This window comes from Bison bison, unplaced genomic scaffold (genome assembly GCF_000754665.1).
Source record: "Bison bison bison isolate TAMUID 2011002044 unplaced genomic scaffold, Bison_UMD1.0 scf7180017864379, whole genome shotgun sequence".
Taxonomy (NCBI): Eukaryota; Metazoa; Chordata; class Mammalia; order Artiodactyla; family Bovidae; genus Bison; species Bison bison.
The window spans coordinates 3,621,557-3,634,099 of record NW_011494951.1 but is presented as its reverse complement, the minus strand read 5'-3'; the positions used below and the strand labels follow the sequence as shown (position 1 = coordinate 3,634,099).

The following is a 12,543-nucleotide window of genomic DNA, read 5'->3' as shown; positions in this document are numbered from 1 at the left end:
GCAAGGAGATACCTCCTGGTCCCACCTCTGCAGACTTTTACTCAGTTCCCATTGGCCCGACTTTGGTCTCAGGCCCATGACTGAGTTGGTCACTGCAAAGAAAATGGGATGGTGCACACACCAGCCAGGCATCCCTGAAACTCAGTTGTTGTCTTGCTCTGAAGCACGTGACTTCACCAAGGAAGCAGTGGAGGCATGAACCAAGCCAGAAATCTACAAGGAAGGAGGGTCATGGGAGCTGCAGAAATGACAAACCATGTCCTCTGCAGACCAGGAGACTTTATTTCTGAATTAAACAATGAATCCATGAGGTGATATTTGAGAAATGGCTCTGCCACACAGATGTCACACAGAATTAAAGATGGTACAGGATGATCAGTAGAATAAGAAGGAAAAGTAAACTGCACCAAACAAGACAAACACAAAGCTCATAATTCACAACAATCCAGGCTCTGAGTCGGAAGACTGTCTTGAAGGCACAGTTGCTCTCAGCCTCTTTCAGGCCTTGCTTTTGCTTTGCAACCTGCAGCCGTACCTTGTCCAGGTAGCGCCTCTGACCTTCTCCATGGGCGCCACCCCCCATCTGCAGGAGCATCTGTGCATCAGAGAAGAGCTCGTTGGTAAGGAAGATGCCCTGGTGCTCCTGCTCCAGCCCCTCGATCACAGCCATCAGCTGGGCCAGCTGCTCTCTCTGCTCATCCCCCAAGGCCCGGTTGTTGAAGGCACAGTACCTCCGCCCGCACTCCCGGACCAGGCGCCTCAGCCTGAGGTTGTCTGTGTTTGCCACGTACTCATCCAAGGATCCGCCCTCTAAGTCTTCCTTGTGGGTGAAGAGGATGACCATGTATCTCTCAGCTCCTGCCCCAAAGACCTCCTTCACCCTGGTCACGGCCACCACGTCCTGCTCGGTGAAGCGCCCCAGCTGGGTCACCAGCAGCAGCACGTGGGGCCCTGGCACCGACAGCAGGTAACAGGCTCCGATATTCTCATACACCTCTTGATCCTGGGCCTCGGCCTCGAAGATGGGAGGCGTGTCCACCACCACGATGCTCCTCCCATTCCACATGCCTGTTGCCCTCTGACACTTCCTGGTCACTGCCTGGGCCCCCAGCTTGGATTCAAACATGGGCTGGCAGAGGATGCTGTTCCCGGTGGCACTTCTCCCACTGCCTGTTTTCCCTACCAGGATGATCCTCAATGAAGATGATTCTGGATTTAAGCTCTCTCCTCCTCCACCTGTCAGAGCACATAAAAAGTTAATGTGCAATCCCTATGGACTGAATGTGTCCCCCTCAAAAAAAAAATTCATATGTGAAACACTGATCCTCAACATGATGGTCACTGGTGGTCAGGTCTTTGGGAGGTGATGAGGTCTAGATGAGGGCATGAGGATGAAACTCCATGATGGAATTAGTGTCCTTCTAAGAAAAAAAGGACTACATTCATTAGAAGGACTGATGCTGACACTGAGGCTCCAATATTTTGGCCACTTGATGCGAAGAGCCAGCTCTTTGGAAAAGACCCAACTCATTGGAAAAGGCCCTGATGCTGGGAAACACTGAGGGCAGGAGGAGAAGGGGGTGACAGAGGATGAGATGGTTGAATGGCATCACTGACTCAATGGATGTGAGTTTGAGCAAACTCTGGAGATGGTGAAGAACAGGGACACCTGTCCAGGTCAGGCATGCTTCAGTCCTTGGGGTCCCAAAGAATCGGACACCACTTAGCGACTGAACAACAACAAAAAAGAAAAGAAAGAGATGACTCTCTCTCCATCAGATGTGGACACAGCAACCAGGAAGTGGCTTCTCCCCAGACACCAAATCCCCCACACCTTGATCTTGAACCTCCCAGGCTCCAGAACAGTCAGAAATAAATATTTCTTGATTACCACCCAATCTCTGCTATTTGTTTTAGCAGTTTTAACTGACAAAAAGAGTAATACATGCCTCTTGAGGAGGAAGAGAACAAAAGAAAAAAGGAAAAGATCTCAAAGGACTAGCACATCTGGATCAGTTTGGCTGTCACACCCTCAATTCTCACCACGGGCCTGGGCTCAGAGTAAATTTTCTTATATAGAGAAAAAGGGAGCTCACACAGGCTGGTAGAATAAATCACCCAGGATGGCCAAAGTCTTTAGGATTTATCCTTCCAGGATGCTGGACTTTTCCAACCTTTCCAAAACCTTCTCCCTATTCAGTTCCCACCCAGAAGTCTTTTTGATGATCCGAGCTTCCTACAACCACTGAATTAAATATTTGTCCCATACTTTCAACTCCTCCCATCCCTGCCTGGTCTCCATTTTATCACATGGCTGGGTTTTCTATGAAAAAAACGTATACTCAGTAAGAAGGGTATGACAGCAAATAGCCTAGTAAGTTCTATTTCCTGGGGAAATGTGTTTCCTTTGTCTTCAGGTGACTCTAGTCTTGTACCTTGCACTGCAGGTGGGAAGTTGCCTGCCCCAGTGCTGAGCTCATGGCCCCCCAGTGTCGTGAAGGGCTCCTCCAGACCTTACCTGTGGTGCAACTGTCTCCTCCACCCTGCCGAAGCCCTTCCATTTTGTTCTAGGGAAAGAACAGGCAAGGATTGTTCAGACAAGTTGGATGTGACATCCAGCACAGAACACCACATTTTATAGACAAGGAGACTGAAGAGGGGAAAAAAACAACTACTAAAGGTCAACATAATCTAATGGATGAGCTGAGACTAAAACCAAAGTCTGCTGACCCTCAACCACTCTTGACACTAGACTGAGGCTCCTAGTGAAGAGTATACAGACAGTCCCAACACGAGGGCACTGACATGTGGTTTCCCACCACTGGTATTTAGTTACTGACAAGATGCACTGAAAAACATGCTGCCCACCCAGAAGACCAAACATGGAAGCTGGTCATTTCCTGGCATCCTGGCTCTCTGCCTTGAGGGTCTCAGTCCTGTCCTGAGTTCCAAACTCAAGATTGCCTGCAAAGTTTCTCCCTTTGGTAAATTCACAAAAGAAGCTCTTCCCTAAGTTCTTCCATGGTGAGGGTGGTGTAGAGGGTCACCAATCATCCCAGTTTGCCCTGGACAGAGAGGATCCCCTGATCAAAGGAGCTTCAGTGTTGAAACTGAGAGAGTCCCAGGCAAACTGGGACGAGTTGGTCATGGCAGAAATAGAAGATGGTCATGAGTCCAGGTGGGCAGGAGGGTGGACCATACATCCGGTAAACAGAGGAAACACCTGATCTGTTAGGTTCAGGCCCACTGTTATGTTACCAAAGATCTACACATCTATGTTCTCAGCTCAAACAGTCCCAGACCAGTAACTACCTCAGGGCCATCTCTCTCCTGCCCACTCTCCTTCTTTCGCCTTCCCCCATATGCCTTTTTCTTGATCTTTCTCTTTCTTCCCACCTCCTACTTCTTCTGCTCAGTGAGGGGGTCCACTGAGGCCCCACCTAAGGATGACTACTCAAGCTTCATTACTAGGAAAGTTCTTCACAACCCTTTCCAAAACTACATCAGGACCTTGCTGTGTGCAAACTTTTAGAGTATTTTCTAAAGCTCAAGAAGTTAATGCTAAAGAATGAATCTCTAATTGTGGAATTTCAGCATCTAGGACAGATGAACCAAAAAAAAAAAAAAAATGTTTTGGAATAAGTGAATTTCCTCCACCGTCTGTGGGATCACACCATATAGAATATTATCTAACCATCTGTGAAATTGGCTGCAATGATTACCTTTGAAGGAAAAATAATTTAATAAATAAATTATTTTCATTTGAAAGTCAACATTCAGCTTCTGTCAGTTTCCTAATAATATTTTGTAATTCATTTTAATGGTATTATATTTTTCAAGCCAAAAGACAATTCTGCTTCAAGACTTCATTGTCACCTCCTGCCTGAGTTTCCAGCCTGCCAGTCTGCCCTACAAATTTCAGACCTACCATCCCCCATAATCGTGTGAGCCAATTCCTTCAAATAAATTTCTTCATACATATATCCTGTTGGTTCTTTTTTTCTAGAGAAAACTGATACATCAATTCAGCTAATTCTCTCTGTTGAAACTTGGAAAAGGAACAAATCTGAAAATAATTCTAATCTTTGGCTGGATCTTTTCAAGGAGGATTTTTAAACATATTGCATAGGGGTGACAAATGGGAGAACTATGTTTTGTTTTTTTTTTTAGGTATCAGCTTGTTTTCTGTGCTGATGATCTTGAAACCAAGATGTTCTATTTTCTCACATATTGCCCTTGGGTCATATTGAATGGTGGTCTCCAGAGAGGACCACTGAGGATGGGCTCCCGAGCATCTGAGGGTACCACGCAGGTACCAAGTAAGTGACTAGAGTGATGAGGGGCAGAGAAGGTGATGCTGAAAGAGCTGCAGAAAGGGGAACTGGAGGGGGGAGGCTGGAGATGATATGCCTGGACTCATAGAGAAATCAAATGACACTGTCCACATCTTTTAAATATGAGGAAACTGAGGCTTCAAGGGGTAGGTAATACAGCAATGACATGAAGCTGCCTTCACCCAGGACTGGTGTTGAAGGGATATCAGAGAGAGATGGCAACTCCTTCACTGTGTCTCCTGGCCAATTTAGAATGCAGGCAGGACCAGAGCATGCCGCCTGCCCTGCGTGCTGGAAGAGACTGGTCCCCTTGGGCTGCCCCTAAGTCCCTTGGGAACAGGTCAAGCAGAGCTACTCACGTGATATATGTGACCAAGCAACTGGTAGCCAGACATGTCTTCCAAGAATGAGAGGCTTAAATTGCTGCTCTATTTGAGCCTAGCCTGAGCAGAAAGAGAAGTTAAAAAAAAAAAAAAAGGGGGGGGGGGGCCTTCACAAAAACCATCTTTCTCAACTATTTTTTGAAGATTTATTTCTTCTCTCTAGTTTAGTGCAAATGGCCATACCTCTGGTGAGAAGGCTGCCACCACATCCCAGCTGCACCTCTCCTCTGCTCTGTCCCCTGAAGACCCCTGTGCCCATCAGTCCCCTCCCAACATAACCATCACCATGCTTCCTCCTGCCAACAACCCAGCTCCCTCGTTTTAAAGCCATCATCCCTTCATTCATTCATTTAAGTGCTACACAACTGAGCGACTTCACTTTCACTTTTCACTTTCATACATTGGTGAAGGAAATGGCAACCCACTCCAGTGTTCTTGCCTGGAGAATCCCAGGGACAGGGGAGCCTGGTGGGCTGCCATCTATGGGGTCACACAGAGTCAGACACGACTGAAGTGACCTAGCAGCAGTAGCAGCAACAAACACTTTTCTTCCTACACTTGGAAGACAGTTGGACCAGTTTAGAGAACAGCTCCTTCCAGAGACTGGGAAAGAAGGGGATTCCTTCTACCACACTTGGATAGCCCTACTTGCCACCACGTCTCCCCTGGGCAGAGCTGAAAGGAGCACGTGGGGCAAAGATAGAGGCACCCTTGTGAAAATTGTGGAACTGATTCAGTTTCAGGAAAATACTGAAACTGGCCGGAAATGGACCAAAACCTGGGCAGATTATTTTACTCTTTGCCAAAAGCATTCAGAATCTCCCGCTAGTGGCCCCATAGGAGAGTGTTGGAGAGGGTGACACGCTGATTTGGAATCACAGACAAGGTAGCATGGTGAGACACTGTTACTGTCACAGGGAGCCAAGCACGATAATCCTCCAGAATAACGCCCTCATGACCCCATTCTGGTTAATGAGGAAGATAAATCATTTTTTAAACAGAAAATTGTATTTCTTTCTCAGAAACAAACCACATGCTTTACCTGAGCAGATCATCTTGAATCCTGTCTCTAAAAATTCCTCCCCTCTTGAAAATAGAAATTTTCCTTCCAGTTAAGCAGTGCATGCAACAGAAAGAAGCAACAGATAGTTGGGGAGTTTGTGATGGACAGGTACCCACTGCTAGGTTTTAAATGGATAGCCGACAAGGATCTACAGTAGAGTCCATGGAACTCTGTTCAATGTTGTGTGGTAGCCTGGATGGGAGGGGAGTTTGGGAGAGAATGGATACATGTGATTGTATGACTGGGTCCCTACACTGTTCACCTGAAACTGTCACATAGTTTGTTAATTGGCTATACCCCAATACAAAGTAAAAAAGTTAAAAAAGTAAATATATAAAAGTTAGCCACCAACATTTTAAAGATAAGGGATTTCACCTTTAAAAATCTGAATTTATGTGGTTACCAGTGGGAAAACTCTGGAGATGGATGGTGGTGTGGGGGGAGGAACAAATTGGGAGATTGGTTGAAATATATACACTAATACATATACATACATATATATATATATATATATATATACTAGATAGCAAATGAGGACCTAATGTATATAGCACAGGGAACTCAACTCAATACTCTGTAATAAACTATATGGAAAAGAATCTTAAAAAGTGGATATATGTGTATGTATAACTGATTCATTTTTTGCTGCACAGCAGAAACTAGCACAATATTGTAAATCAACTATACTCCAATAAAAAAATTTTTAACTATCCAAAAAACGAAGAGAGAGAGAGAAGCAACAGACATCAAGTCAGATTAAAATCGCAAGGCAATTTTTCAGCCCATTTTTCAAAGGACATCCTATGACTTCAGGGAGCAGGTCAGACCCTCCTCCCAGCAATGTGCAGAAAATTCTATAGGTCCTGGTGGCTCAGACAGTAAAGAGTCTGACTCCAGTGCAGGAGACCAAGGTTCGATCCTTGGTCTTGATTGGAGAAGGGAATCACCACCCACTCCAGTATCCTTGCCTGGAGAATCCCATGGACAGAGGAGCCTGGTGGGCTACAGTCCATGGGGTCACAAAAAGCCAGACATGACTGAGCAACTAACACAGACGTGCAGGAAGCAGCCACTAGGTGCATATGTGAAAATTCTTTTGCACAAACACAAGAAATAAGCAAGCTAGTATCACCAGAGGGCTACTGTCTGAGCTCATTATGTTCCATATTTTAGGTTCTGAAAAGTATGGACTTCTCTATGGCTCAGTGGGTAAAGAATCTGCCTGCAACATAAGAAATACAGGAGACGCAAGTTTGATCCCTGGGTTGGGAAGATCCCCTAGAGGAGGAAATGGCAACGCACTCCAGCATTCTTGCCACTATTACACTAGTCTGATGGATTGATACAATCATTTCTGAAAAGTAATATTTTCTCTTGCAGTAAATTTGGGGATTTAGGCTACATAATTCCTGACCCTAATAATTTTGAAATAATGAAACTGAGGCTTTGAAAGATCAAGTGTGCAGGCTGACCCAGACTGTTACTAGGGGAATCACGTAGAGAGGGAGGGAGGGGGGAAAAGAGAGAGAGAGAGACGAACAAACCCTGTTACCTGCTAGATGTGCAAAGTTTTGCAAGTTCTCAGACAATCTTGCTGCACTCTTCCTTCCTTTCCAGGCAGCCTCTTTCTTTGGCTTCTAGTCTCGTCACAAAAACACAAGATCAGTGGATGATGAAAAAAACCTGGCCACCAATCCTATCTGCCAGAGACAGAGAAGGACCAGTGCCCCAGGGTAGGCAAAGAACAACGTGTGGGTTTCCTCACCAAGCCATCCTTGGAGAATGACTCAAATGACCTCAGAGGCAGAGACACCAGAGGAAGAGGGTTTTTTTTGCTTTGGTTTTGTTTTCTTTTTAATAACATGCCATTTCCTTCTCCCTACCACATCTCTATAAGGCTTTTGTGCAGAACAAGGTCTCTACCTCAGTTAGTCTGGAGACCCAGGGGAGCCAATGAACATCTGGGGCACAGCTACACCCCAAACCAAGCATTTGCCACCTTTCACTGGCATAAAGTGGACCAACAGGCATCTCCTCACATCCACCATTTACCTCTTCTGCATAGATAGCTTCTTATATGTAACTCCAGATGGCAGCGAAGGCTGAACTCAAACAGGCATCTTACTTGAGATCTTCTGTGGATCTCGTCCTCTTGTCTCTCGTCAAATGCCCTGCCCTCAAGTTAGTCATGTTTTGACTTGCATGTGTGCTCCGTGTCTCAGTCATATCCTAGTCTTTGCGACTCTATGGACTGTAGCCCATCAGGCTCCTCTGTCCATGGGATTCTCCAGGCAAGACTACTGATCTGGGTTGCCATGCCCTCCTCCAGGGGATCTTCCTCACCCAGGGACTGAACCCATGTCTTTTATGTCTCCTGCATTTTCAGGCAGTCTCTTTCCCACTAGCACCACCTGGAAAGCAGGCGCGTGTTCATGCCAATTACCATGAGAGTTGGAGTTCGATAATCTTCTGTGTAGGTTTTTTTACTACTCGCATATGAAAACTATCTGAGATCGAACCCATGTCTCCTGAAGCTCCTGAATTGGTGGGAGGATTCAGGGGGAAACAAAGTTTGGTAGATTTCTTCATCTGGGTGGACTTGCATTTCCATGGAAGCCAGGGACACATCTGTCCCCACTCACAGTATGATTTAGGCAAAGTGACAAGTACTTAAGAGAATGCCCTGGCAGCCTCTCGCTTCCTCTGCTTCCAGGCAAAGGCCCTGCTGGGCTGAAGCACCTCTCTGGAGACATTCTTAGGGTGAAGGGGGCATTACTAGCCCATTTGGGTTCAGATTAACTCTGGGAAAGCAACACTAAATGGGACATAGAAATACAGGTAACTCTTGGTTCTTTTGCTTAGCTTGGAGAAATGTGCTAAGTCATTTCAGTCGTGTCCCACTCTTTGTGACCCCATGGACTGTAGCCAGTCAGGCTCCTCCAGTCATGGAATTTTCCAAGCAAGAATACTGGAAGGTGTTGCCATTTTCTCCTCTAGGAGATCTTTCTGACCCAGGGATCAAACCTGCATCTCCTGTGTTTCCTGCACTGCAGGCAGATTCTTTATTTGCTCAGCCATAATGCAGATTAACACCCACATTTCACATTTACAGTGAAAGCCACACTTAACTTACAAACTATTCATCCATATTAATACTGTAATTTTAACTTTCCAAATAATACTATTACACTGAATATGGTGGATACATGCCCTCCTACTGTAGAGGACAGAAAAGCTTGCTTTTAACATACAGAAGACATTATTTTCTCTTTGCTAGCTAGAAAAGCCTCTGGTATCTCATTTTTGCCCAGGGTGGGGGTGGCATGAGGAGAAGAGGGTTAAAGATCAACTCTTCTAAAACAAAATTCTTTTGCTACACATCTAACGCTTAACTGGTTTATCATGAATATTTTTATGTCTGAAGTCAACTTGTTCAGTTGTCTCAGCACATATTTTGCAAATACTTGGGACATTGCTCAAAGGAATCAAATCTACATCTGCCTTGTGAGTTTTAATGGTTAAGGTAGCCCAGTCTTTTCACCTGTCTTAGGCTACTGGTGCCCCCATACCATAGAGACTATGGGTCCTGACTAGCTACTTTCTGTGCATTAGAGAAAATGCAAATTAATCATTGAAAAAAAATCATCTTGGTTCTGTCTTCAGGCATTTTCTCAACTACATCAAAGGGTGAGATGGGATGGCCTTCTGTTGGGGACAATTGTACACTTTTTCCTCTAGACACTCTCTTTATACTCTTAGCTGATATTTTCTATTAAATTGTATGTGTTTTTCTCATTGATTCAAGAAAAGCCTTTATTTATGACTCAAGAAAGCAAAAGATTATCTATCCTATATAACAACCATTAACACTCCTCCTCTGCCCCTTTCTTTTCTTTCTTTAGAGTTTTATGGCTATTCAGGACTCCTCTTTTTCCTCCTGCATTAGCACTTGGAATTCTAGTGATGGCTCTTCAAACCATGTATTAGTCCTTCCATCGTCATGTCCAGCTCTTTGTGACCCTATGGACTGTAACTCACCACGCTCCTCTGTCCATGGAATTCTCCAGGCAAGAATTCTGGAGTGGGTTGCCATTCTTTTCTCTAGGGGATCTTCCCAACCCAGGGATTGAACCTGGGTCTCCTGCACTGCAGGCAGATTCTTTACCCACTGCACCACCAGGGAAGCTCTTTAAACCACAGGTGCTTCTAATTGCTGGTGAAAGAAATATCACCTATGAAGGAGGAAGGGAGTTGCTCCTTCCTGCCTCTACAGGTGCAGGGTAAAACAACAAGTATTATTCCTACAAAAAAGTTTGTGACATATTCAGTCCTTGAAAACTGTAGTTCTGCCCTGTGAAAATAACTGTTCATCTCTCTAAGTCTGTGGAATTATGGTTGTCTTATTTAATAAAATGTTTCCCTACTGTGAGATGTAAATTGAAATCTAGTCATTCCTAACAGGTCTTAATACTCAAATGGTTTCTTGGACAGATCCACAGGAGATCACTGACAGTCCTTTCCTCTGCCATAGGCATGCAAGCAATAAAACAAAATAGAGAAGTTTGAGGTTTGTGTCTCACATTTAAATTCACAACATGCTCAGTAAAATAGAACTGTCAAGTGGTGTCAAATGTCTTGCAATACTACCCCCTGCTGTTTACTCTTAAACTCACTATGTTAACTTTTTTGCTGTGTTTGGAAATTTTAACAATTGTTTTCTTTATGGCTTCTATCATTCCTAGAAAGCCTTCCTTTCTCATCCATTTATTTAAAAATATATTATTTAGATCCACACAAAAATCTGCTCATGAATATTTAAAATAGCTTTATTCATGATCACCAAAATTTGATAGCAGCCAAGATGACCTTTAGTTCACTTCAGTTCAGTTCAGTCGCTCAGTAGTGTCCGACTCTTTGCAACCCCACAAACCACAGCATGCCAGGCCTCCCTGTGCATCACCAACTCCAGGAGTCCACCCAAACCCATGTCCATTGAGTTAGTGATGCTCTGTCATCCCCTTCTCCTCCTGCCCTCAATCGTTCCCAGCATGAGGGTCTTTTCAAATAAGTCAGCTCTTCATATCAGGTGGCCAAAGTATCAGAGTTTCAGCTTCAACATCAGTCCTTCCAATGAATATTCAGGGCTGATTTCCTTTAGGATGGGCTGGTTGGATCTCCTTGCAGTCCAAGGAACTCTCAAGAGTCTTCTCCAACACCACAGTTCAAAAGCATCAGTTCTTCGGCTCTCAGATTTCTTTATAGTCCAACTCTCACATCCATACAATACCACTGGAAAAACCATAGCCTTGACTAGACAGACTTTTGTTGACAAAGTAATGTCTCTGCTTTTCAATATGCTATCTAGGTTGGTCATAACTTTCCTTCCAAGGAGTAAGTGTCTTTTAATTTCATGGCTGCAATCACCATCTGCAGTGATTTTGGAGCCCAGAAAAATAAAGCCAGCCACTGTTTCCACTGTTGATGAATGGATAAATAGGCTGTGGTACATCCAGTCAATGGAATGTTATTCACCAATGAAAAGAAATGTGCTATCAAGCTATGAAAAGACATGGAGAAACTTTAAACACATATTACTGAGAGAGTCAATTTCTAGGTAGGTTGGTAAGAAGTCTGGGGTCCCCAAGGAGGAGAAAAGGGTCTGGGGCTGTCAAGGAGGAGACAGGGTTCTGGAATTCTCAAGGAGGAGGGAAGGACAAACTTGTTTTTTCTACATTCCTTAGTAAGGATTATATAACAACAATGTATTCTGCTTGAGGACAGTTTCTTCTTCTTGAAAATCTTCTGACTAATCCTATTATAACTCAGATGACCACTATATCTACTACTGCGGGCAGGAATCCCTCAGAAGAAATGGAGTAGCCATCATAGTCAACAAAAGAGTCCGAAATGCAGTACTTGGATGCAATCTCAAAAACGACAGAATAATCTCTGTTCATTTCCAAGGCAAACCATTCAATATCACAGTAATCCAAGTCTATGCCCCAACCAGTAATGCTGAAGAAGCTGAAGTTGAATGGTTCTATGAAGACGTACAAGACCTTTTAGAACTAACACCCAAAAAAGATGTCCTTTTCATTACAGGGGACTGGAATGCAAAAGTAGGAAGTCAAGAAACACCTGGAGGAACAGGCAAATTTGGAACATGGAATGAAGCAGGGCAAAGACTAATAGAGTTTTGCCAAGAAAATGCACTGGTCATAACAAACACCCTCTTCCAACAACACAAGAGAAGACTCTATACATGGACATCACCAGATGGTCAACACCAAAATCAGATTGATTATATTCTTTGCAGCCAAAGATGGAGAAGCTCTAGACAGTCAGCAAAAACAAGACCAGGAGCTGACTGTGGCTCAGACCATGAACTCCTTATTGCCAAATTCAGACTTAAATTGAAGAAAGTATGGAAACCCCTAGACCATTCAGGTATGACCTAAATCAAATCCCTTGTGATTATACAGTGGAAGTGAGAAATAGATTTAAGGGACTAGACCTGATAGATAGAGTGCCTGATGAACTACGGAATGAGGTTCGTGACATTGTACAGGAGACAGGGATCAAGACCATCCCCATGGAAAAGAAATGCAAAAAAGCAAAATAGCTGTCTGGGGAGGCTTTACAAATAGCTGTGAAAAGAAGAGAAGTGAAAAGCAAAGGAGAAAAGGAAAGATATAAACATCTGAATGCAAAGTTCCAAAGAATAGCAAGAAGAGATAAGAAAGCCTTCTTCAGAGATCAATGC

General features: G+C 44.2%; 1 protein-coding gene across 3 annotated transcripts; it reads right to left on the bottom strand.

Moving 5' to 3' along the window:
• Positions 1-259: 259 nt before the first annotated feature.
• On the bottom strand, positions 260-8,005 carry LOC105001117 (GTPase IMAP family member 5-like). 3 transcript variants are annotated; one of them, XM_010857264.1, is made up of 4 exons: positions 7,333-8,005; positions 4,694-4,772; positions 2,519-2,567; positions 260-1,236 (listed from the first exon to the last, which is right to left on the bottom strand). In XM_010857264.1, exons 2-4 carry the CDS (start codon positions 4,727-4,729, stop codon positions 356-358), a joined length of 966 nt encoding a protein of 321 aa, XP_010855566.1. In that variant the 5' UTR covers positions 4,730-4,772; positions 7,333-8,005; the 3' UTR covers positions 260-355. The 3 variants fall into 3 exon arrangements, with proteins under 3 accessions (XP_010855566.1, XP_010855565.1, XP_010855567.1); XM_010857263.1 differs by having other exon boundaries at positions 4,694-4,777; positions 7,333-8,004; XM_010857265.1 differs by lacking the exon at positions 4,694-4,772 and having other exon boundaries at positions 7,333-8,003.
• Between the last annotated feature and the right edge of the window lie 4,538 nt (positions 8,006-12,543).